This window comes from Folsomia candida, unplaced genomic scaffold, assembly GCF_002217175.1.
Source record: "Folsomia candida strain VU population unplaced genomic scaffold, ASM221717v1 Fcan01_Sc017, whole genome shotgun sequence".
Classification (NCBI taxonomy): Eukaryota; Metazoa; Arthropoda; class Collembola; order Entomobryomorpha; family Isotomidae; genus Folsomia; species Folsomia candida.
Window position 1 is genome coordinate 3599384 of NW_019091209.1, and position 26681 is coordinate 3626064.

The 26681-nt window shown below is 38.1% G+C and overlaps 4 protein-coding genes across 8 annotated transcripts; 2 read left to right on the forward strand and 2 right to left on the reverse strand.

Annotated features, from left to right (window-relative positions):
- Positions 1-545: 545 nt before the first annotated feature.
- LOC110856748 (excitatory amino acid transporter 3) lies at positions 546-12088 on the forward strand. Of its 4 annotated transcripts, none has more exons than XM_022105284.2 (10): positions 546-867; positions 7831-8003; positions 8514-8838; positions 9460-9502; positions 9585-9648; positions 9741-9927; positions 9997-10230; positions 10292-10486; positions 10567-10701; positions 10765-12088. In XM_022105284.2, the coding sequence occupies exons 1-10, from the start codon at positions 794-796 to the stop codon at positions 10943-10945; spliced, it is 1611 nt and encodes a 536-aa protein (XP_021960976.1). In that variant the 5' UTR covers positions 546-793; the 3' UTR covers positions 10946-12088. The 4 variants fall into 4 exon arrangements, with proteins under 4 accessions (XP_021960976.1, XP_021960977.1, XP_035713164.1 ...); XM_022105285.2 differs by lacking the exon at positions 546-867 and adding an exon at positions 5087-5264; XM_035857271.1 differs by lacking the exon at positions 546-867 and adding an exon at positions 6817-6972.
- Positions 12089-14464: 2376 nt separating this feature from the next.
- Positions 14465-20167, forward strand: LOC110856677 (5'-AMP-activated protein kinase catalytic subunit alpha-2). Its single transcript, XM_022105174.2, has 14 exons — positions 14465-14978; positions 15162-15617; positions 15871-16107; positions 16866-17149; positions 17215-17356; positions 17533-17626; positions 17830-17974; positions 18062-18268; positions 18328-18433; positions 18545-18650; positions 18749-18974; positions 19048-19211; positions 19277-19445; positions 19780-20167. The coding sequence occupies exons 2-14, from the start codon at positions 15190-15192 to the stop codon at positions 19875-19877; spliced, it is 2406 nt and encodes an 801-aa protein (XP_021960866.1). The 5' UTR covers positions 14465-14978; positions 15162-15189; the 3' UTR covers positions 19878-20167.
- Positions 20168-20330: 163 nt separating this feature from the next.
- LOC110856679 lies at positions 20331-23657 on the reverse strand. Of its 2 annotated transcripts, none has more exons than XM_022105177.2 (9): positions 23519-23657; positions 22890-22945; positions 22638-22804; positions 22467-22550; positions 22127-22384; positions 21342-22042; positions 21078-21262; positions 20867-20980; positions 20331-20786 (listed from the first exon to the last, which is right to left on the reverse strand). In XM_022105177.2, the coding sequence occupies exons 2-9, from the start codon at positions 22932-22934 to the stop codon at positions 20652-20654; spliced, it is 1689 nt and encodes a 562-aa protein (XP_021960869.1). In that variant the 5' UTR covers positions 22935-22945; positions 23519-23657; the 3' UTR covers positions 20331-20651. The 2 variants fall into 2 exon arrangements, with proteins under 2 accessions (XP_021960869.1, XP_021960868.1); XM_022105176.2 differs by lacking the exon at positions 23519-23657 and adding an exon at positions 23017-23456.
- A 118-nt stretch (positions 23658-23775) lies between these two features.
- On the reverse strand, positions 23776-25940 carry LOC110857070 (malectin-B). Its single transcript, XM_022105678.2, has 7 exons — positions 25691-25940; positions 25499-25582; positions 25123-25421; positions 24945-25042; positions 24680-24865; positions 24553-24610; positions 23776-24482 (listed from the first exon to the last, which is right to left on the reverse strand). The coding sequence occupies exons 3-7, from the start codon at positions 25385-25387 to the stop codon at positions 24268-24270; spliced, it is 822 nt and encodes a 273-aa protein (XP_021961370.1). The 5' UTR covers positions 25388-25421; positions 25499-25582; positions 25691-25940; the 3' UTR covers positions 23776-24267.
- Between the last annotated feature and the right edge of the window lie 741 nt (positions 25941-26681).

A 26681-nucleotide genomic window follows, 5' to 3' on the forward strand; every position in this document is an offset into this window, starting at 1 on the left:
ACTGCTGATGTCACCCAAAAAATCGAGAGTGAGTACATTGCACCAGGAGATGAAGAGACGGAAAGTTGAGACATATGTATTTAGCAGTGGGAGTACATTTAAATAGCTCTGCTGCTGGTTCCTATACATACATATGCATATTATTATTACCATACTTGTGAGTTTTATGAGCTCATGATGCAACAAACGGCACCTATTTAGAAGAAGAAGGGTTGAGTAGCCAATGCCAGGCTGGTAGTAGAAAAGCTGTTGGTTAGTAATTTTATTAAGAATTTTATATGTGAATCTGGACGTTGAAAGTGGTACTGGTCGTAGTACTGCAAAAGTAAGCAGCAGTAAGTACTAAAAGCTATAGGAGGGTAGTAGCTCTTAGCTAGCCGTGATCGCGTAGGGAATGAAAATGATGAAATGTAATTGGTCAAGTGGTGTGTTTCTCTGGAGTGGCAGGCAGCAGTCTCCTGCTTGTTTGTGGCTGGTTTTGTATGTATGTAGCTTGTGCTTGGTAGTTTTAGCTTGTGGCGAATTCGAGGTTATAATAGCAACTTTCTGCCTTCAATTTAGTTGTGTTGCAGATCTCAGTCCGTTTCATCCTGTCCCTGGCGGAGTCTGTTCGCCACATTTTTTAGCCCAGTATTTTGCTTTTGTGATACATATTTTATCAACAACACCGTAGTACCACCGACACCTTTATAGGATCACTTTTTTAGTGTCCTCACTCTCTCTCTCTCCTAGTTCTTCTTATTGTTCTGCACTCCGTGAGATTAAGGGATCCCAGAAATAGACTTCCTCCACCATGGAAGTGGACATGGATCAGACGGGCAACAAAGTGGAGGATGCCGAGGAAGCCAAACCTTTCCACCGATTGCTGTAAGCACACTATTCCTTGTTGCTTTTCCTCCTCGAGTGGTGCATGGGGGACACATAATTGAGACGAGTCTCACGGTGAAATTGGTCAAATTGACTTCGGTTTTGGTGGATTGAGACGAAAGCAGCATTTTCCACTTGTTGATTGAAAGGATTCATTCATCATCATGCAAACTCAGTGGTGTTTCTGCTTACCGTGGTTTGATTGAATTGAACGTTCATGCACATTATCCATCACAGGATTATGATGAGACTCGCAGACAGTAGTAGTTTACCTCGTGCTTTTCATGAGCATTTGTACGGACAACAAAAAGAGCAACAACTCTCTGCTTGGCAAACACGAGCAAAACCCTTCACGCAGAAAAAGCATAATATTGTACACATCCATACTTCATACCCAGCTTACCTGAGCATCTCATTAAGGATGTCGGTGCAAAAAACGGAGGTAATTTGGTGGGCAAGCAAATAATGTTGGTAAAAGCGACGAGTATAACAGCAAAATAACAAGGCCGACAAGTTGTGAAGAAGGGAAGGGTTATACGTAAATATGTGGTGTTGCAATAGCCACATTATACGAGTGGGAGTGCTTTTTTCGAGCCCATGCAGTGGGGAACATATATTAAATCCAGAATCAGAGGAGAGAGACGGACGACGGAACATCATCCTTTAGGGCTACAAAAATATTGTTTTAATGGGTTTCGTTTTTTACTTTGTTGGCTCCTTTAAAGAGCACAAGTATGTAAGCAGTGCAGTAAAGTAGGCAAAGCTCACCATCCTCATGATCCCCCGAAGTGGTGGTGAATAAGTTGGCAATTTACAATAAAGTGTGTTGTACTGTACGAGAATGGATCTAGATACATACATAGCTCTCTCTCTCTCTCTGTGATTCCGTAACAGTTTCAATGTCGTTTCAATCGGCTCTTCCTGTCTGAGAGAGAGAGAGAGATGAGATGAGACACATACAAAAAGTAAGTACAAGTCAGCCCTTCATCACGATGGCTGGATAGTTTCAAGTCATATATCATGACATGGCCTCACTTGAAAAGAGTGTCGCTTTAATTGCTCTTCGGATCATGTTTCACTATCTTTCACACATCTCTCTCTTTCAAAAAAGAACTCTCAATTAGCTCAGTGGCAGCAGAGTCGGGTCACAAAAAGACAAAAGTCCACCAACCAAACCATGCTTATTGTGTCCCTCTTAAAGGATGAATAAGTCAAATCTCTTGTGGTAAACATTAACTGAAAACTTGTCACATTCCAGTACACGTAATATGCAAGAAGAATGAAACTGCTCCTCGTACTTCGTAGAGATGCATATTTATAATTTGAGGAGGAGTTGTTTTGGAGGGAGCATTGAACGAGTTAAGTATTATATTTTTTATCATTCAACTTCTCCAGAATATGTAATTCCGAGTTATTTGCAGCCATCAGGGTGGGGGACACATTTGCTTATTCAATCTCCACATTGTCTTTCTTGAGATCCCGGTGGGACGCGAAAGGAGTGGACAATTTTCAAACTATTCATTACCATAAATAAATACGTGGTGCTCGTTCAATTGAAAAAAACAAGAGCTGTCGTGGTTTGGTTTTACCTTTGTAAACAGATTTATTTAGTATCATGCAGCATCATGATTCAAAAAATTAAATGGGTTTGGAAGGACCGGCGTCAATATTGCTCCCTCCCTTGTCTCCGTCTCAGCAGGATGATGGAGAGATGAAATTATGCATTCATTGTAACTTTACAGACGGTGGTGCAGTGGCAATAAAAACATGAAGTTTTGTGTGTGCAGTCCGTTAAAAGAAAAGAATGCAGACGGAATGGTAATTGGATGAATGTATAGCGAATAAATGCAGCTCATGGAGAGTGAAATGACAAGAAGAAGAGTCGACGAGGCTAATTTCCATTGCAAAATTAGAGCTCTCGATGATGGCATTTGACTTGATTGCTTTCAACCCAAGGACTGGAAAATTTATTCATATTTTCTCAAATCAAATCTCATCCGTAGGTAGGAGAGAAAAAAGTGTTCACAGTAACGTGTGATTTGGTACATAAATTGCGTATAGGGATTCAAAAGGAGGAGGAGGAGGCAAGGTGCGACTTTTTAGAGGAGGAGGATGCCGAGCAGATAACTCATGTATGTAGCGGAGAAAAATGATGATTACTATCTAAACGTATCTCTATAATTCATACAATTCATTCCACATTCATCTTAAGCATTTTATTTTGCACGGTGTTATCGGGGTTTAGTTTAGTTTTAAGAATATCCGTTCATCCCCACCACAAAATGAGAATATATTCTACTCTTAAAGATAAGTAACTGGCAAGAATGTATAAAAACCACTTCTTAACGATCCCAGCACTTTAATAGTTGTACATATCACTTAACGAGAACAATGCTTCGTTCTCGCCCTCCTCCTAGCATTTCTACTTTCTGGGTATGAAATGTTTTTGATTACAAATCGAGACAAGAGGAAACAAGCGGTTGTTGTTTATTATTACAGGAAAACAGGGTGACTGAGTTAGTGCGAATGAGAACTTTTTTTGTTATGCATGCTCTTGCTCTCCACTTTTTTATGATTTTACATCGTTCTCTTAGCTAGTAAGGTGCATAAATACATAAGAATAATCGCATAACTTATGCATGTACATACACTCGCTAAGTTTGGAAATGACATAATATTTTGACCTGGGAACATGAATTTTGTTCATGCAACAGTTGGCAATCCACTGTATCTTAATGTATGTATTTATTTCCATTTTAAATGGCGCTGAATTCTATTTACTTTGAGTATTTTTTTTCTCCACGAGAAGAAGAACGACGACCAACCACCCTGCAGCAGGGAGTAGACAGACGACTCGCAATTAAGTACATCTCGCTCTGTCCATTGAGAGAAGAAGAAGAGTTGTTTCATAAAAGGGTGACAGGTTTTGAATTTGTGGAGGATGAAAGAACTTGAGACTTGTGTCGTAATGATGATGGGATGAGATTCCGCTTTTTCTTCTTGTGAGAAAGAACTAAACCATATTTGATGAAAAGCGAGAGCATTCGCTCTTCATTATGGTGTAGAATTGTAAAATTAAGTATTTCGTCCTTCTTGTCCTCTACCATTTATGGGATAAACTACGTGTTGTTTTAGGGTTCTATTATTAGGCCGGCAAACCATGGGGAAGATGGATGAAATCATCCTCTAATAAAAATGTCACATGGGTTTCATCTCTAATTTTTTAAGATGCTGTTTAATGACAGGGTGCTAATTGGTGTGTGCTCTGTGTCTCACAATTTCCTCCAGCAAGGACGAGACAAGACACTAATCCAGTGTTATAAATGACATGACCATTTTAAAATTTAAGGCCAAATTAGGACATCAAACTGTTTTTTATTCATACAGACGGAGAGAGAACTAATTGGAAAATTAAAGTGGGTTTAGCTGGGCGACGATATAATTTAGTTAAATTTCTGTCTTACTTTTAGTTATGAGGAGGAGGGGAGATTTTTAAATTTGGCGACTTAACACAATAGTGTCAATTAGGTAATAATACGGCGGAGAGAAAGCAATTATGGGAAAATAAATTCGTTCCATTTTATTATGCATAAAGTTCACGGATTTCATGATTCAATGAGGATTTTAACATTACAAACTGGAGTAAAAAAGTGATACAATGAAACAATGAGCACATCATCACCCACAAAAGCATGCCCCGCACCGCATTATATTCCTGCCGTGCTGGTGCCTTTCATCAATTGATCTCTTGTCACGAAATTCAATACGAAAACAAAGCTAGCTCGAATTTCTAACAAGGCATGAAAATCATCATGCCGTGGATGGAACCAACCTGATTTATGAGATGTTGAAAAGATTGCGAACGAATATACATATTTCTAATTCATTTGAAGACTTGAAGACAAGTTTATTCCTATAATTTGCTGATTACACGCAGCGTTGCGATGCCATGAATTGATTTGGCGTGGTGGAGTGAGTAATCGACAACGTGTGCGTGGCGTGAGAGAGGTGAGAGAGAGAGTAATAATTTGGTGGAGATAACGATCCAGGAAAGAAAGGTTACTAGATAACTACAGTTTTATTTTTGTCATATCGGATGCCAAGAGAGAAAAGTGGTAAGATTTTCGCGGAGCATTCTTCCACTGTTTATCGAGAAAAAAAAACGACAATTCTGCTAAATGCTTGGTTACCCGGTTTTGAAGTGTTCAGTTCTTCTTGTGCTTGTGCCAAGAGCATTTCTTCTTGTTGGTAATGTGTAAGGTTTAAAATTCTGATGGAAATTTCGACCAAAGAGGAGAAGAATATATTGCAATTTGGCCGGTTCAAGTGGGCAGTTTTGTTGGAACTAGATACATACTTGAGGTGCAATTAGTGGTTGATCCGGACTGTTGATACAGGTTTGTAATTTTGGTGGAAATTGGAAAAATGGAAACTTGCATAATATTTAAACATGTTACGGGAGGGGAGATAGGTATGTAAAAACGAGATTATTACGGACTTACTACGGGGACTATGAGCCGATTTGTAAAAATTGTGTCTGAGCACATGTTTCTGCAGTTCGAGGTCGACCATTTTAGGAGTGAGCACGCCGAGCACATTTTATTTCTGTGAATCTATCCATTTATCTGTCTATCAGATCAAAGTTTAAATGAGAGAGCCGCGTCTGTCCCGTAAATCTTTTTGGCCTTGCATGGTTCCTCAGGAGCGTTGGAGAAGTACATAAGTGAGAGATGACGAGGATTCGGTAAAATTCAGAGATATCTTCTGCACAATTTTCCATACAGCACAGTCATGTAGATCCATTAAGCATTATTATTTTTTTACATTCCCACATACATACATAAATTCTACCAGAGTTATTACATTCGTGCGCGCAAAACCTCTTGCAGGTGTTGGTTTTGGCTGGGAAGATGAAAACATTTTTCGAACCGAGGGTTTAAATTACGTCCAAAGAGACATCATTGTTTTGGGTGATTGACATCCCTTTTTGTCCAAAGAACATTTTTCATAAACTTTTGTTTCCTGGTTTTATTTTGAAAGAGTGCACACAAAAAGTCACACAATTGACGACACGTGATTATTATTTGTTTGCAACCAGCCCGTCTTATTGGGCGTGTAGTTTTTCTGTTAACTGTCAAAGAATTCGTTCAATGCAAAAAATGGGCAGGGATTTAAGTTGTCTTAAATTAGCCAGGGTGAGAAAAAGCAGAGGCTAAAATCTTGCACAGATTGAGAGTTAGAACCGAGTCATATTTTTTGCATTTAAAAAGGAGCCCATAATTCTGTCAGGAATGAGATTTACAAATAAACAAATTTATTTATATGGACAAAGAATTGCATCAAATTATTGACACAATATGACAATTGGACAGAATCACATTGCTCACTAATACTGTAAATCTCAAGGGTGTGAAAACTTGATAATTTTTAATTGAGACTGATAATCTGGACCAAATAAGAACTGCGACGAAGAGGCAGCCAGAACTGTGTTTTTCCTCGTCTCATTCTGCCTCCAGTTGAGATTATGAGCTTTCCAGTTTCCTCCTCATTGAACCTGCGTCACTTCTCGTCTCGTCTTCTTTTGCTATATATCATTCTACCTTATCAATATTTTGCTTTTATGACATCTTCACAATTTTGTCATGTCAGACAATTTTGTTTGTGTGGTTCATACCGATCCTGTTTTTGTTTACGTACGCTACCATCACCCCTGCACACCACACGACCTTTGTCCTCTTGTGTGATATTTAATTTACTTGCAGGAAAATAAATACCGAGATGATAAGGAGACGAAATTGCAACAAAATATTAACCTAATTCATGTCAATGTCACTCTATGGGTGATTAAAAGTTGATTTTATGTCACGGAATTTAGCACGAGTAAGAACAAGATTAAGTTAATAAGGTTATCTCTTGGTACAGTTTTAACGAAATTGAGATATTTGCTGGTGGAAGAATATTCGCAGTTATACTTTCGAGCTGAGTGCGGGTGGAATACGTATCTTTTTGCGATTAGTTTAGAGTGAATTTTGTGCAAATAACGAAAAAAGAGGAGAAAGAAACATCAAAATCACGTACTTTTTACACTGTGTAAGTAAGGAACAGGTAAGGGAAATTGCGTAAGTGCAGTAGTCCGAAGAATGTGCTTATTTACAATAGTTTGTCATTGGGCTGGTGGTCATATCAAAGATGATCTTTATTCGTCGCCGTCGTCGTCGTGTGCTCACTGAACTTGCCATCGTGTGGTCACGGTTTGAATGAAGCACGACGACGAACAGGCTTGTGGTCTGGTTTGGTTAAATACTTTTACATATTTATCATCTTTTATTTAGACTTTGACAAATAATGGTGATGACGTTCCTTCCCCACTTATTTACTACTCACACTACCAGTAAATATGTGAATTATGATGTATTATGTAGGGAGTTGAAAGCCTTTTTGATGAATGAGTGGTCGTCGTTGCGACTACTGATTTTTGCCAGACTGAAGAGTTGTACACGACCATTTACAAATTTTAATAGAGTGATTATTAAGCTCTTGACTAAAGGAAGTAGAGTTTGTCTACAAAATTATGTACTCTGCGGCACCCACAAACTAAAAAAAACTAGGGTTTACTCATCCCACCACAAGCGTGATCATAAATAAAAATATGATACTTTGACCATTTCTCTAAAGTGTCACGAGGGTTAGGCATGATTTTGAACCGTTTTTCTCGTAAAATTTATGAATACTTGTAATGGATAATTTATGCCGAAATTATCCAGTTTCTGGTACTGAATGCTGGCGGAAATGGTGGAATGGAAACCGGTTCCTTAATTAATTAATATCGACATGAGAAAACTTGTTGATATGCTTAATGAGTTTGAGTGTTTGGCTCACCAGCACCACCACCACGAGGATTTTTATTTATGCATCTGGAAAGATGAGAAGTGGATGTGACTTGAATTGTGTTGATGATTTCAGAGCCTCCTCCCCCATAAAAGCGTTTCGACAGGCGACAGACGGGACGAGGATGGGCAAGAAGTTTAAAGCCCCCACGGCCGAGGGCTGTGCAAAATGTCTCCGAACCAACTTGCTGACCTTGTTGACGGTGGCGGGCGTGTTGTCGGGGGTCGCCCTGGGCTTCATCCTCCGAGGTAAGGGACAAAGATAATAATACGGTCTAATTCCAGTTCATTTTGATGATAAAGATGATTATAAAATAGCTAAACTTTTTTATACGATTGATTTTCGAATACTTTACGTTTGCTTTCTCCCAACTGCAGTTGAATCAAGCGTTTTAATGGTTCTTTCGTGGTTTACGATATTAAATCTTAAGTAATGCACAAAAACACGAGTTATTCAGAATTATGAATTTGAATACTATTTTATAAAGTCATTGGAAATATTTCTGAATCTCGGAACCCACAGTTTTCTAACTGGAACTAGACGTGCCCCAAGTTTCTCGCTTGACGGTTAGAAGAAATTAGAGAAATTTATCCCTGGGAGTAAATGAGATTTCCATGTTTTAACGAGTGAAGATTAAATTAATTTGAAAATAATAGGATCGTCAAGAAAAGAAGCAATAAATATTCGGTTTCTTGTCCAATCTGTGAGGTTATCAAAGTTCATCTCCAAACAATCTCATTTGCTGTTATTTTTTTCAGGATCTCGGGATGAGAAGTGGTCCCAAAGAGAGCAAGTTTACGTAAAGTTTGCTGGTGATATTTTTCTCCGGATGTTGAAGGCCTTGATTCTTCCCCTCATCGTGTCCTCACTAATCTCCGCCATCGGATCACTGGACTTGACCCTGTCTGGGAAAATTGGTGTCCGGGCGTTAGCATACTACATGTTCACCACGCTTTGCGCCGTCGTACTGGGAATCATCCTCGTCGTGGCGATCCATCCTGGAAAAGTGAGCGCAGATCCGCTCGCCTCCGAAAGCAAGGCGCGCGAGGTCACCACAGCGGATACTCTGATGGATTTGATACGGTACTTGAACATCTACATCGTTCATTGCTCACAACCTCAAATAAACTGATGTCAAAAGTTGGCAGGATTTTTTTTGTAGCTTTAACAGTATTATTTTTTTTGGCTTGTGGAGATGCTTGCTTTGCATAAATGGGTTTGGAAGAAATTGGCTTAAAAGTTATGCTGCTTTCTTTGCGTTTCAGCTTGATTTTATAATAATTTGCACTCCTCACGCTTTGCTGATCATGGTTGATTGGTGTGTGTGGTTTGCGGAGTTGAAGCAGCCCCATGTGCTGGGCTTTTTGAGAGACTAGTTATTAGAGTTGGAAACCAGTTGTCAAAGGCGTGGTAGCAACTACTAAGTTATGGCTTAAATGGATGGCTATTGTAGGTTTGGTCGTTTGGTTAGATGGACTCTCTGAAAGCGTTTATGTAACTGAAGCTGTATGAAGAAATCTTTTCGTTGTTGTATATGTAATTCAAACACTTTCGGTTATTGGTTTTCAGTAATAACTCTTTCGTGGTGGCACGACGGCCGAGTGAATGCGTTTTTTTATTATTTGCTCAAACGCTTGTATAATGGCGTTACATGACGCGAAATATGTTAATTTCTGGGAAATAAATGGCCACGTTAACTTTTAGGAACATGTTTCCGCCAAACTTGGTCCAAGCTGCGTCATATCAAGTAGGTCATATATTTACATGCCTAAGTAAAATGCATCGTGGAAATTTCCACTAATATTAATACCATATTTTTCTCTGACCAGTATCAAACCGTTCTGGAACCTCCAACTCCAGCTCAACTTGCGGCAGCAGAGGCAATTGGAAAAAGTGAGAGAAAAATTGGAAACAAAATTTGTCCGTCTCGAAGGACAATTATGCGACGATAATAATATAATTTTATTTAATTTCGTGTCATGCAGACATCACCGTTACGGATTACCTTATGAAGTCCAAGTACACGGAAGGAACTAACATCATGGGTCTGGTCGTATTTTCCACCGTTCTTGGAATCACTTTGGGAAAAATGGGTGCAGCTGGGAAGCCACTGCTTGATTTCTTCACCAGTCTCTCCGGCGCCATGATGATCATTACAAACTGGGTCGTATGGTAGGTCAATTACATAATCACCTCTCTGTCCCTCACAAATCGTGACTAAGACACAATTTGTATTCAAAGGTTGTCACCGGTCGGAGTCTGTTTCTTGATTGCGGCCCAATTACTGGAAGCCGACGACATAGGGCACATATTGGAAAAACTGGGAATGTACTTCATGACCGTGCTGTTGGGATTGTTCATCCACGGTTTCGTCGTTCTGCCCTTCCTCTACGGCCTGGTCACCCGCAAGATGCCATTCCAGTTCATCATGAACATGACACAGGCTCTTGCCACGGCATTTGGAACGGCGTCAAGGTGAGTTCTTAAACTGCTGTGCCTAATCTTAACTCGAATTAACCCTTAATTTCCCCCTCAGCTCAGCCACACTTCCAATCACGATTGGTTGTCTGGAAGACAAGAACGGAGTGGACCCCAGAGTTTCGAGATTTGTTCTTCCCATCGGAGCCACCATCAATATGGACGGTACGGCATTGTACGAGGCAGTGGCTGCTATTTTCATTTCACAAATGGCCAACGTACCCCTTAGTTTGGGAAACATTATTGCCATCAGGTAACAGATTTTGGTGGAGACGACGATTATTCTGGTTGTATGTACATCATAATATGTGACCTCTTAAAATCTGTGCTCAGTATAACGGCAACTGCGGCAAGTATTGGAGCAGCCGGCATACCTCAGGCCGGATTGGTTACGATGGTCATGGTTTTGAACACGGTGGGACTAAATGCGGACTACGTAGCGTACATTATTCCCGTGGATTGGCTACTGTAAGTGAAATTTTTTGATTTAATGTAAATCTTGTCGGATTTTTACATGGATTTTTTTTTCAGGGACCGTTTCCGGACAACGATCAATGTACTTGGAGACTCTCTTGGTGCGGGTCTCGTCGACGTTCTCAGTAAAGCTGAGCTGGATAGCATGCCGGCAACAAATGAGCTCGGCTTGGGTGCTGGGAAGCGTAAAAACACGGCAACTTCTGAAGACGTCGAGTGCCATACAACACCAATTTAAAAAATAAGGAAACATAAAATCAAGAAATATACGAGTGTTTATAAGGTGTAAAAACTGCACTGTAAAATAATTAATCATGATGGTGCACAAAAAAGCTTTATTTATGGGAGTTGTGATTATATAACCTCTGAAATTATTCAAAACATGAAATGATGAATCATAATATACTCAAAACACAAGATTTTAATAATGCAATCTCAAAGTGTTGGAGTGAGAAAAATACAACATTTTGAAAATACGAAGCAGCTCTCTTTCTATAATTTTGTAAATTTCAACCTAGATTTTAAATACCGTACAGTGAATCATTTATAGCGGAACGGTCAGTTATTACTATTATTACTATACATAAATTGTACATAATATGCTTTTATGCAAATAATAATAATTGCGTGGTTTATTGGTTCGGATGGCGATGGATTTCACTCTTTTGTGAAATTCACTCAATGGATCTTGCCCTCAGTTTGCATTATTCCGATTACGTTTGCAACGATTTTTATGAGATGATGACTTGACCATTTGTAATTATTATTCATAATTAGTTACTGCTATTTGATGTGTCCTCACGTAATCTAAATTGTTCATTCTAACAAAATTATCTATAAATGTTGGTGCATGCAATTGAAAAACTTTTAGTAAATTTGTTCACGCGCATGTGTGCATGCTGAATATGCAAATTCATGTAATGTAGCGTCGTTTTAATACACAATAATTTAAATTTCGTCCACCTTTTTAGTTTTGGAATTTGTAATAGTTGTAATTTTAATGCTGCACATTTCAAGAGGTGCATACTTAATATTGCAATTCTGATATGTATTTGTAAGTAGTACGTAATACGTGTAATTGAGCCAGGAATAATCATTTTTTGTGTTTTATTTAATATTTTTAGCCGAACCAGCTATATAACAGATCTGAGATTGAATGAAGCTTTAATCAAATTATTGTGAGGTGACAAGAATATTGTGCGAGGATATAACTGTGTAAAAAATATGCGTTGTTGTTGTGAGCTAAAAAATCTTAAATATAGTGGACCTGTGGATATATTACTATTTGTATCCTACAAAATCTTTTGGTTAAAATAAAGACCCTAATTTTATAATAAAGATTGTTCTCGTGTTCAATAAAAAATATCATGCATTTTTCGAATTTTGAGCTTTTTCTTTCATTGAAATGCAATCGTGATGAGTTGTTTCCATTATTTTCCAGCTTATCACTTAATTTGTTCATCAGTTAAAATTCTGTACGGAAATGGGTCACCGTATGTAATATTGGCATATCATTCATTATACGATCATTTATTACCTCGATGGTATCATATTCTTTGGAGGTTCTAGCGACATGAAAGGTGGGGACCTCCATACAAATTTAAGGTCATTGCCATTTTGTAACAATGAAACCTAACACATTGTTCTTGTTTACAGATCCCGAAGCCGCCCGGATTCCAAGACTTGCCGACATCCACACAAGCCGTGTAACAAGAAATCAACTTATCAATAATAATAAACATCCGCCATAAAAAGAGTCAAAGACCACAACATTAAGGAACAAAGTTCACATTCTATTTATTTCCTAGTTTTTTCTTACTTTGTATGTGAAATTCTCCGAATTCTAAACTAAGCAGTTTATCATTATAAGAAACATGATGCTGTCGATAATTATGATTTACGACGATTGAACTTGCGAGGCTGAAATTTGAATTGACAATGAACTAATGGACTACATGTCCAGTTTCTATTATTCATGACCAAAAAAGTATATAAACGTTGATGGTATGATCGTTTAAATTAGTAAATTGAGCTTGTTTTCCCTTTTCTTTAACACATATTTGCGCATCAAGCCTAGAAATGTATATATGGATATCGTATGATAAGACTGATGTTCACTCATTTTTGCTGAGCGTGAGAAAGCAGCCATTAAACGAAACGATCTTGTCCAGAAATCAATCTCAACGAAGAATGTTAACTAATTGCGACTCATATGTCTCATGTTTAACTTGTTTTTCAAACAAGAACAATTATCAACCTAATTTTAAGACGAAGAAATGACATCATCCGTCTTATCAAGAAAGTAAATCACATTAACACGATATCCACGTTGCGATCACCATTATCTTATCACCGTCATCGTGCAATTTTGAAGGGCGTGGGACAATAAATATGTTCGTACTACGAAGTTTTAGTGTCTTCTTTCTGGTCTTGTACTAAAGATAAATAATAAAATCAGATTCTTGGTTTGTTATCGCTAAAATTCTTCCTTTATGTCATAATAAATGTGTGTATTAAAAAACTCCGTCAAGTACAGCTTAATAACAACAACAACATTTAGTACACAAATAATAGTTTAAATTTGATTTTGTACAAAACAGGAAATCAACGATAAAAATGGCACAAAAGTAGATAATAATCGTGATGATTTTACATATTCCATTACATAATTTGTTGTTTCTGCTTGTACAAAGAACACAAAAGAAAGAGAGGATGTGAAAAAGATAAATAAAGAAAACGATTTCACTCTTAAAATTGCACAGGTTCGATAGATTTTTGGAATGTGAAAGTTGAGAGATCATTTTTGGTCATTGTGTTGACGCCATTCCAGTTTCATTTTATTGCCAAATTTAATTTGCATCTCTGCAATAGATCAGATTGCACTACTGGATTTTATACTTTTATCTTTAGGAAGAAATATTTGACAAATGCACACATTGCTTGGGGAGAACAAGGCTTAAATAATTAGGGCCTATTTGTAATCCCATTATTCATTATTCAGAGGTCCCGTTTTGAGACTGACATTTGATCCGGATTTGACAATTATTGAATAATTGTGTAAACACGCAATTTTTTTAAGAATCGCCTTTCTAAATGTGCGAACCTATCTGAATTTCTAGAACAAAATATAGCCAGAGTCAAGATCATTGCCTGTAGAAGAAAGTAAAATGAGACTCATTTGTACATACGTATTTATACTAAAGCTTGGCTTGTATTTCGCCTAATATGCAAGAAATTAATGTAAGCGTAATAAATAAGTTGTTATCAAATATCTGGGTTGATGGGGGTGTCGTGTAGAGTTATGTAATTTTGAAGAATTAAAAAAATACGTGTTCGTGGAGCTGGAGGGGCATTTGAGACAATTTTCTACCCACATGCACGCTTCATGGCCTGTATTTTTCAATGTATGTATCCTTATTTACTGTTATTGTCTAAATGACAAAGTTGAATTAGTCATTCAAAACTAATGCGGACTCGCAAATCAGACATAAATAATATAAGGACAAAGACGAGAAGCCAGCCAACAAGCATGCAACTTGAGACTTATTATTGCCCCAGCAAAATAATGTCTTTTTCTTCTTCGAAGCCAGTTTATCGAGTCCAACGAAACAAATGTAATCTAAATCTAGAGCTGTACACATATATAAGTAATTAACTATATATGCACAGTTAACTAACTATCTGAATCCAGTAGGACCTAAAAATCTCCAGATATGATAAAAAGCTTCACCCTTCCGAGCAGAGCCTCAGTCGGGGAGTGAATTTCTTTCAAGACAAGTCCACTAAAAGCGGTAGAACCTGAAGAATCTTATATTTTTTAAGTTTCCACAACTTTATGAAAGTGCAAAGTTATCGACAACATTCGGACTCAGTCTCAAATTCCAGATTCCAAATTCCACAATTTCAACGCTACTAATCGATCCCTCAAGTCTAATTGGGACCATTTTTTTCACTTTTTTTGCTGACCTGTGACCTTCTTGTGCTCGATATGGCAGTGCTAATGTTGGAGGATGTTATTGTGCTGGGTGTTCTAACGAGTGTGGACGTTCCGGAAAAGGTTGAGAAGTTCAGATGAGACTGGCTCTTCCCCAGTTGGCGACAGAGAGGACCTTCCTCCAAACTGTTAGCCAGGTGGTGGAGAAGGGAGAAGTTTTTCTATATTTTTATAAGTGACTTGTCTCGAGTCAGAAAGTGTGGCTACCCACAAGGTCAGTTAAGGTCATCGAATAGTAAAGCCATCGACACGGTCGAGGAGATCCGGTTTATTTTTGGTGAGAGAATTTAAGATACTTTTTTAATCCGTGGGGTTTAATGGGTTTCTCAAAATTTTGAAAATCACTTTTTCTAAAATAATATATTATTGAACTCTATAGTTTACATTGGTGAGAGATAATTTTTAAATAATTTTCATCTGAAAAATTTCACCCGTTGAATAATTGCATATCTTCTAACAGCTAGTTTGTCCCACTGCATATCTCCACTATGACGGCTCTTGTCGGCTTGTGTAAAGCGATCCATGTCGTCCACCCAAAAAACCATGCGTTCATCAACAACTACCCAGTTTCTTCCCGTCCCACGTCCCCCGTGGGTGGCTGGGCGTCCTCACCCCTCAATAGGAATGACTTCTCCAATAATGCGGCTTGGGAGGTCTTAAAGTCGTCGGGATTGCCACCCTTTGGTTTTCACGTTCAACTGGAAGTCAGCACCGTTCCAGTAAAAAAGCGTCTCAGTTCGTGGGAGTTGTTTCCTATTCAAGAGGAAGAAGAAGAGGAGGACGAGGTTGACGAGGTCGAGGGGAACGAAGATGATAATTCAGCATCATTACCGTCGTCACCAGAACCACCGGTGGTCTTTGAACAAGTAGTGGATATCCAACAACGGAAGGATACTCCTTCTCCGGTACCAGTCTGGTAAGTCGCAAGTTGTCCCCTATGAAATGATAATTATAGAAAAATAGTCTAAGAATTAAGAAAGTGAGAATATCCTATAGCGAGTTATAAATGGGACAGAGTGAGGAAGGTCATATTTTCCACGTTAGAGATTATCTTATCTAGGAGGTCACAATTCATTGATTATAAAATTGAACCTTTACACAAAAATAAGAAGCTTTTTACATATACGTGAGTTTTGCCCCCTCACAAATGTGTAATTTAATTCCCCCAGGGGCAAGAAAGAAGTTTTGTCACCATCACCACCACCACCTCCTCCACCTCCACTGCCTAGAACTCCTCCCCCTCCGCCAAAGAGCCCTGTCTCGACCAAGATAAGCCATGTGGTGGGGCGTGTCCGGGAGTGGGGACCGGTTGGGGGAAAACGCATCCTAGCCTTCATCCTGGGCGACATCATGCGCTACTTGGAGGAGGATGACGACGACGACAAGAATGGCGGCCTGGTCATGAAGTAAGTATCAATTCCAATCATCAAATCGAGAAGAACAAGATGAGATGATGATATCAAAGAAAAAAATGATTGCTTATGCATTATGTTGAGACAAATGGCATATTCTGGTGGTGGTGGTGGTGGTAGTTGCAAGTTCACAGCAGGATTTGTGCTGCGTATAAATAATCTGATCCTGATCCCGTATCCAGTTTCAAAGAGTGAAAGTTTTTAGTATGGGATCTTTTTTGCATGGTGAAGGACAACAATAACCCTGTAATGTTCTTAACAGAACAATAATAACAACAAGAACCTCGATAATAATAACGATTCCTTGGTTGTTATCCGGGGTTGAAAGTGAAGACGTAAAAAATTTACATCAAAACATTAAAGAGAATCTCAAATTTTATTTGCATCTTCAATATTTGATTGGCAAATACATCTAACGTAGGACAGAACAGAGAACAACAAGGCAAAACCTAAATAAACAAATTAACTTGATATCGAATTACTAGTTTAAATAGTTCACTCTTATTTCACATCGGTGCTCATTTTACCTACTCCAAAGTACAAATTTCCGGTGGTCATCGTCTCCCATACTTTTATTTAGTTACAAATTTGTTTAATTAGGCAAATTCTGGTAATTCTAATTTAGGTGAATAACCCAAGTTTTATTTATCTCAACCTTGAATCATTTACTTGTTCAATACGTTAAAATTTCTCATTTTATAATATTCGACATACGTAATAATGGATTATTTTAACTGTTTTCGACCCCCTAGGGCCTCAAATCGCCACAACTCAGCCCCACCCATGGCGGAACCACAGCCACTGCGGAGCATCCCCCAGCCGGTTGAACGGCAAAGGAGCGTTTCTGGCGGGGGTGCGATTAACGTCGGTTCGGCGGATCTATTTTGTTCCAGCCCGATCGTGATGGGGATGACGCCGACGAGCGGGGGACCGAGTCCGGTACCACCCGCGACGACGAATCAACAACCCATCGTCAAAATTGGACATTACGTCCTCGGCCAGACTTTGGGGACGGGGACGTTTGGAAAAGTTAAAAGTGAGTTATTGGATTAGGCAACATTAGAATTGTGGATTTAAAAAAAATGTGATTTGTTTTCTTAGTCGGTGAACATCAATTAACCGGACATAAAGTTGCGGTTAAAATTCTGAATAGAAATAAATTGAAGAGTTTGGACGTCGTGAGTAAAATTCGGAGAGAGATTCAAAATTTAAAACTTTTCCGGCATCCACACATTATCAAATTGTAAGTAGTCGCATAAATCAAGTAAATTTTGTAAACAATTTTAGTGTTAAAATTTTGTGATAAGCCACAAAATTGCAAAAAAAGATTTCAACCTTTTCTTTAAGTTTAAAGTTACAAAGACGTACGATACTAATTACGAAGATAAAGTTAAATAATAAATATTTGTTTACCATTAGGTATCAAGTAATCAGTACGCCATCGGACATATTCATGATCATGGAGTATGTTTCGGGAGGGGAGTTGTTTGAATATATCGTGAAGCAGGGCAAGGTACATAAATTTGTTATTTTTTTAATGGGATAGTTCAGAGTTCAAAATCCTATCAACATATTTATGTAGCAATGTAATGGATAACTTAACAACTGCTTGTGTAGTCAGCAAATAATATCACTTGTAACGATAATATGTAAGCTTGTTGTTTATAAGTTAAGGTCAGTAGTTGACTAATAATTCTAATTGTCTTTGCATTCCAGTTAAAGGAGCACGAAGCACGTAGATTTTTTCAGCAAATAATCTCCGGCGTTGACTACTGCCATCGACACATGATTGTCCATCGGGACCTGAAACCTGAGAATTTGCTCGTTGATAGCAATCTGCATGTGAAGATTGCCGATTTTGGTGAGTACAAATTTTGTTGATTTGTACTTTCGTAAACCATATAAATTTTGTGAGATAAGCTTACATACTATTACAAAATATAATCAGGCCTTTCGAACATGATGACCGATGGAGACTTCCTCCGGACAAGCTGTGGCTCTCCCAACTATGCGGCACCTGAAGTAATTTCTGGCAAGTTGTATGCCGGCCCGGAAGTGGATATCTGGTCATGTGGAGTCATTTTGTATGCCTTGCTGTGTGGAACGCTTCCCTTTGATGATGAACATGTTCCAACGTTGTTCCGCAAGATTAAGTGTGAGTAGGTCTTTTTTAAAGAAATAAATTGCGAATTTAATGAGAAATGGTTTTATTAGCCGGAGTTTTCCCACTACCTGAATACTTGAACAAATCCGTGGTAGCCTTGTTGTGTCACATGTTGCAAGTGGATCCCATGAAGAGGGCGACGATAGAAGATATCAAGTAAGTTCCACATCCTATTTATATTTCTATCTATACTTCATTGTATCTACCAAATCCAATATGGTTGTCCGTGATTGTTGGTAAAAAATCTTGTTTATATTTGCATCATAGGAAGCACGACTGGTTTCAGAAAGACTTGCCCGTATATCTCTTCCCATCTCCGGTGGATCAAGACACTTCAGTCGTCGATCCCGACGCTGTACACGAAGTTTGCGAGGTGAGATTTTGTAATTTTTTTTTAACTTTTCCGGAACAATTTTTTGTTAAAGTTTAAATGAATTGTAAAAATCACTGATGTTATTTACATTGTTTCAGAAATTTGGCGTGAGTGAGAACGAAGTCCACAACGCTTTAATGAGCGGTGATCCACACGATCAGCTCTCCATCGCCTATCACTTAATCATCGATAATCGCAGAATTGCTGACGAAGCGGCTAAAGCGGAAATAAAGGATTTCTATGTAGCCAGCTCGCCACCACCGACGGCCTTTCCATCAGACGGCATCCATAGCCCGATAAGGCCGCATCCGGAACGAATAGCGCGTAAGACATGATACGATAAGTAGCTATCACTAGAAAAAACGTGAAATTATATCTAATTTCCGGTTTTCTATAGCCCTTCGTGAACGTGTCATCACCTCAGTGCCAGTCGGAAACAATGCAGATCGACATAAAAACAGTGGGGTCAAGAGGGCAAAGTGGCATCTCGGAATTAGATCGCAAAGTAAACCACACGACATTATGAACGAGGTGTACAGGGCAATGAAGACCTTGGATTTTGTGAGTCGCTTATTTAACCTTATTATAACTAGCGGGTTAATTGATTAATTTCGTGATGTGCTTAGGAATGGAAAATCGTGAATCCTTACCACGTCCGTGTACGACGCAAGAGCGCCAACAATACCAAGCATGCCAAAATGTCCCTCCAGTTGTACCAAGTCGACTACAAAAGCTACCTGCTGGACTTTAAGAGTCTCTCTTGCGAAGAGCAAGACAAAGAGAACACGCATTCCAGTGAGTCTCCATTTGAATTTATCATCATGACACTATTTAAGTCATCGGATAATTTTCTTAACCGTGTATTGCCAGATCAGTTTTTCAACCAATAGTTTTAAAATCACGAGTGATAGGTTGATTGATATGCGCAAAATTGATATAAGCAGAACTATCTTAATAATTTCTGTATGTTTTGAAGTTTAACAAACAATTATTCAAGTGACAATAATCAATTCACGTTCGTTTTTGTACCTTTCTAAACTCGGTAGTTGCCAAAAATCTTCAGCACAAACCATAATCATTTATGCTATATTATTATACCTTGATATTTAATTTACTATTATTTCCTTAGGCATGGAAATGTTACCGACCGTCGCCGCAGGACTGAGCCACCACACGATGGAGTTTTTCGAAATGTGTGCCGCCCTCATTACACAACTCGCCCGCTGAGCCGTACACACTTATCAGTTTTTGTAATATTACAAAACCTGCATGCAGCATTTTTCTTCACTGAAGAGACATGCTGATAAATTCAAAACATTTAGTTCAGTCCTCTAGAGAGATAGTAAACTACATTGCATTTTGTTTTGTTTATGGGTTAATATTAAAAGAAAAGAGATGTTTATTGTTATTTAGACGAGTTTGAGGATATCAAACTTAAAATAGCTTTTGTTTTATGTTGAGTAAATGAGAAATGAATAAAATCGATTGGAAATGCAATTTCCAAAAAGTTAATCTGATGATAATATACAATACATTCCATGCATTTAATTTTTAGTGAATTATAATGCGAGATCATGGTTTTATGCAGTGAGGAAATGTGAATTACAATTTAAAATGTGTGTATGCATAAACTGGCGTTTCATACTTATGAAAGCGTGTGAACTAATGCATAGCCAAATCTATGTTTAAAGTTTTATTTAATATTCAATGTTTATTGTCAAAAGCCAAAAATAAAAACTAAATACTAGCATGGCTACAAACATTTCGAGTAATAAGTCTATTAACTAGAATCCAGCTCATTAATCACATGTTTAGCACAAGTTAACTCTATCATAAAATGTAACTTATCGGTACCCCATAAGTCAAGTACAGAAGTAAAAAAATATCTCAAAAGAATTATAAAAAGTATAATAACAAAATGAGCGAATGAATGCATTTATGCATTCAAGTACTGCCAATCTAGTTGATTGAATGGCTGTATATTTGAATTATGAATCAAAGTCAATTTGCTGGTGTCAACACATCAGCCTCCAATTTCGAAACAACCTCGTGAACAATTTTGTTCAAATCACGGTCATCGGACACCCAGAGAACGGCACGATAATGCTCAGCTTGACTCACGACAAGTGGATCAATCTGGAAAATAAATTGGTATGATTACCAAAAACATTAGGATGGGAATTGTCTAGGTATGCATAATTAGATTGATAACTAACCATTTGCAGTTGCATTTTACCATACACCAAGTCTCTCAATTTTCTCCCTGGTTTAACTTTCTTCGCCAATCGTGGGACTCCATCAAGCACCACACATACGCTGAAGATTGGATCCTGTAATGAAATAAATCAAATCATGTTAAGTGAGGCATTGGCGGACACCATTGTTACTGCTATAATTCAATTATATAGCGTCAACCAAAGTAATCACCTTCATGATGTACTCGGAGACCGGGTACATTTCAGTGTAGGCCATTTCTCGTGCATCTCCAAAATCCACAAAGACGACTCGGTAGACATCTCCTTTAATTTTAGTTACACGACCCCGATAGTAATCTCCATTATACTCCCCAATTACCATCTCATCAATGATGGGTGGGTGTGTCATCTTTTTGACTGCAATGGATTAAGATAGATTACAGTAAACCAGTCGGTAAATAACTCAGCCCGTATCATAGTTTACAAATGCATGTACCTTGTTGCAAGTGGATATTCACCTTGTCCTGAATACCAAAAAGGTCCTGCTCGTCCAATGCAGTTGCAAGCTGGAGCTTATTAATGTTCCAAATATGAGTGGACTTCACTATTGCACCGTCGACCAAATTCTTGGAGAATTTGCAGTTCTGCCACATAAATCTTTTAATTTCAGGTTCTTTAACAACCTTCTTGACCTCTGCAACAGTGGTAGCGGTACTGGACTCAGCCTGACTTTGTGGTTCCGATTGGGTCTTATTCTGAGCTACTCCACCCACAGGTGGAGCAATTTTTCGAACAGTATTAGCAGCAGGAGCGGTACTGGAATCATCCTCATATAGCGGTTCAAGTTGGGTCTTCTTCTGAGTTACTCCACCAACGGGTGGAGCACTCTTTCGAACAGTATAAGAAGCGGTAGCGGTACTGGAATCAGCCTGATATTGCGGTTCAGATTGGGTCGTATTCTGAGTTACTCCCCCCACGGGTGGAGCACTCTTTCGAGAAACAGAAGCTACTTTTTCGACATTCCTGGGAGGTAGTGGGGGAAAACTTTTTTGCCCATCAATTTGAAGTGCTTCTTCTTCAGTTGCAGTTATCTTTGAGTTATCTTTGGGCTTCGACAGAGGATCAATTTGGTCGGGTAAATTCTTAAAGAAAGGATTTGCTACGTCCATCTTCTTAGTGCCAGATGCCTGAGAACTTCTATAATTTCAAGCAGAAGGTTTATTAACTATATCGGACGAATTGGTCGCATCATGTTCAAACTAAACGCAGCAAGTTTTTTACCGTATTTTTGTCGTAGAGCCGGCAAACGGCTTCTCATCTACTTCTTTGTTGTATTTTTTAGCTACTGGGAGATCATGCTTTTGAGCAGCAGTAGCATCTACGACATCAACGCTTTTTTGCTCATCAAGCTTGAGTGTTTCTTCTGCCGTTGTTGTTATCTTAGGCTTTTCCAATTCCAACAGAGGATCAACTTTGTCGGGTATATCCTTAAAGAAATGATTTACTACGTCCATCTTCTTAACGCCGGACGACTGACAACTAGAATTCCGAGCAGGTTTATTAACTACAGCCGAGCAAATTGGTTGCATAGCGTTCAAACTAAATGCTTTGAGTTTGTTACCGTATTTCTGTCGCAGAGCTGTCTAATGATTTGTCATTTACTTCCTTGTACAAATCCGCTGCCTCGAGAAGAGCCGCGCTATATCTGGTGTTGCAATAATATTTTTAGTGTAAATAAGCCAGTAAGATGAGAAAAAGTCTTCGGTTATTGTTCGTATTAATTAATTCTTACGACGGTGGTGTTATGAAAACTCCCCCTTGCTGGCATTGCTTATGCCGTTTTAAATCGATACAATCCGTAGTACAAAAAAGCATTCCAGTAATTCGGTGTTGAAATCCCATTAGCTGGTTACAACAGGTACAATCCAGGATCTTGAAGTCTCGAATGAACGATACAATCTGTAATAAAAATTGACAAAATATTACACTCGTTTAATATATTAATTGTATACGTAATGTGACCATGAAAACGTATCAAACTCACTTCAGACGACGGAGGCGTATAGCCCGGTCCAAGATTCAGGATCATGTTTACAGCGACTAGAAAATAACAGAAAATCAGTGGATAATTCAAAGTAATATATTATAATATAACAAATTACTGGCCTCACGTGTTTTATTTGATGCTTAAATGATTCTATGGCATAAATACAAACTATTTCCAATTAACAAACTAATTTATCAAACCAAAATAATTGTAACAAGACTCTCATTCGTTTCGTACACAGTACACGCACCCACACCGACCACGATTCCATACATTTATACATAACCGCATCAACTCAAGGTGAAAGTTCCACCTTGTAAAGTACATATTGAGATACAACATCACGCATCGCTAAAAATATTTTCAATCCAATTCCAAATATGGATAATTTAATTGACAATTTAAAATAAAATCAAAGGATAAGCCCAGATTTTTCTCTTCAGTTTCTAACTAATTGAGATGCGAGATTATAAGTGAACAACTAATTAATAAAACGGGCATGAACCACACCCACGACCACCATATAAATTCATGCAAAGCTTAACTAAGGACTAGAGTATTGCCACCAGAAAAAAACGAAGGGCTACTTTTTGCCCTAAGACATATTTTCCGTGCTTGATACTTACCTCACGTACTTATCAAGCTAATTGATAAGTACTGCTGAATATCTTGGGAGAATTATTTCCAAAAAATTTGTAATACTTTTTCTTGAGCTGTAGAGAGGAGAAAAAACGATGCGAAGCTCACAAGAGCAGGAACTCGACTGAAGTTCTCGAGTCTTCGAGGCGGCCTCGTCACAGCTCTGTTTGTGAGCCGGCTTGCCGACTTCGCTTCATAAAACTCGTCTCATTTTGTCACCGTTAAAACAAGATCATTGAATGGCTTCAGAGTTAAAACAAATTTATTCAGTAGTCAATTTGGCATTAAAATTAACAAAACAAATCACAAGGGATAACTACTTAAAACATTTTAGCTCATATCTCTATTTAAGCGAATTCATTATTCTATGATGATGACTTGAATGCATTGACTCAGTTCTTGCACGCAATTAGATACCTCTTTTTTATAAATTACAATTACAACCCAACCCGCTTTGGTTAAGTACTGCTGTATAGTAAGTCGAAGGAGTATTATTTACAGAATTAAAAACAAATATAAAAATAATTTAATCCATGATAATAAATATTATTGGTTTTGTAATAAGGGTTTGAGGAAGCAGCTACCCAACACAAATTTTTCAATGCAAGTACTTCGAGTTTATGGGATGACGAGCTTGGGATAAGTACATGTCAGAAAGATTTCAGTTACTGATTAAAATAATTTTCACATTCGGCAATAATAATAATTCGGAGATTTAGAAGGAGTAAGGGGGCATCTAGAGTTTACATAAACAGAACAACAAGGGTATAAAGGATCCTATTGCAACAAATACGGGGAACACGGCTGAGGTTAGTGTCACGTCTTCATAAGGATCAGTCACTTTCGGACCACTTGGGCGCCGATTTTTAACAACCTTGACATCGTCAGGTTCGGTTGCAATGTCTTCTTCTTCCTCCCTACTTGGGGGGAGTGGTGGTAGTCCATGAATGTCTAGGAATTTACAATTAATTGATTATATAGAAGGATTAACGATGGTAATGAGTCAGTCAGATATGCTTACCATCTTCAGTTCCTCTTATGACATAAATTGCATTGACTTTTGGGTTGTCCCGATACCCCTAAGTTATAATATTGTTCAATTTAAAATGTTGTGCAAAATTGAGTGGCAAATAAATTGATAAGCATACTTTAATAAATTCTACTCGAATTTTTCCACCCCTAACTTCGGACTCCACACCGTTAAATGTCAAAGTTTTCATCCCGGAAGATATTTGGAATGGGACAATTTCGTCGTAAGCTACGCCATGACCAACTTTCTCATAAATGTCCAAGTCCGATATGATTGAGTTCATGTTGAGAACAACATCAAACACCTAGATTAAATAAAATAAGACATTATATTGGGGATTAATTAATTCAGATTGTCGACTTAAAGAAAGTTAATGCACAAACCTTCATATTCGGAGCATTGAAGTAAACCTCACAAAATTTAATAACCATTACATAATTTCCATCCTCCTCGATCGGGATTTCATAGCCAAATGTGCTATCTATAAAATTTGTATTTCAAACATACATATTTCATGCATGAGTAGATAGATACATAAATACATTGTTATATATTTCTTACGATGATATCTCTCCGTTTGATATAAAATTTGGTCATTAGGATGAACACGTCCGATTGCCATCAAATGTTTCCCATAATCCGAAGAAATCCCAACTTTCGAAGTGTCCTTTTCATAATGAATTCCATTAACGTCGACGTGTCCCTCTCCCCCCGCATTAACGGCGAAGACGACCTTCCCACCACCATCTGCCTTCCCCACGACGAAGATGCAAATTATGACGTTGATAAGCACCACCACTGCTGGAGTCACACCACCGCCCATCATTTTCTCGGAAACTATTCGCAGATCAAATGGCAAGCTGGAAAATATGTAAACAACAATTATCACCATACGACAAAAATTCTAGTTATCCAACCGTCAAAAAAATATATTTACCTTGTCACAAAAACTCCACACCACCCACCGATCGGTTGACAGTTGACAAGTGTAAGCTTTTAGTTCTATGCAAATTCACCAAATCTGTCAAATATGAAATAAAATAACCATCATCAAACCTATGCATGACACCCACAACTGTGCAAATAATTGTTTATTAAATAAATTACGCTTAATTGTTGTTATATTTACATTTAGTTTTTTTTATTGTGCAGAGAAATGTAGATGGGTCACAACTGGTTCTGGCAATTCAACGGTCTGGCTGATGCCCATTCTCGATTTATTATTATTGCCAACCTAACCACATAATCATTAGATATTGGCAATAATGCACAACAAATTGATTTCATGCAGTATAATTAAAAGTAATGTCCAATGTCCAACTTAAGTTCTGGCCGATCTGTCGCTTTTTTTGGAAGGACGGAAAGAAGCGGCTCCTCGCTGGTCAAAATGAGCCGGGTTGGGTCTCGTGGTTTCGAAAAGCTCTGGATAAAGCGATCCATTGGTGCCGAGTCGTGAGGGTTGTTCACAAAACCTGGCGCTATGAAAAACCCTGATCATCATTAATGAATATGATAACCACTGATAAAACCGGGTATGTCACCAGTGCAGATAAGTTCAACTGGTTCATGCCGAGTGCACTAATAGTTTGCATATTGTTATGTAAACGATTGACTCGATGCATATCGAGCTGATCGATAATGAACCTCAACAAAGATAACAGATTCATGAATCTACATGATTTTTAACTAATTTTAACCCGTCATGTGTAGAACATTTGACTACCCCCATACATAGCGAGGGGAGTGGATTTGAAAATTATTACGATTTTAGAAATCCTTGTCTAAATAATATACAAAACTAGCCACACTTCAAAACATGAAAAATACAGCTATAATTTATTTACAAATTTTTGAGATTGACACTAACATCAAATTTTACCCTCTGTTCAGAAACAATAGTGTACAAATTCTAGTGGTTTCTTAATAAATATTATTGTTATCGTGAAATCTAACCCTCCAGCCTCCAACCAAACAGAAATCAATAACGACTCGAAATAATTTCATGTCGACATGATTTTTTTCTAGATACATTTATTCAGCAAATAGAAGCATTGATCCTGAACTAATTATGCTAATGGCGAATAGTCTGGTCATCATATTAGCGAGAAACAAAATATGCA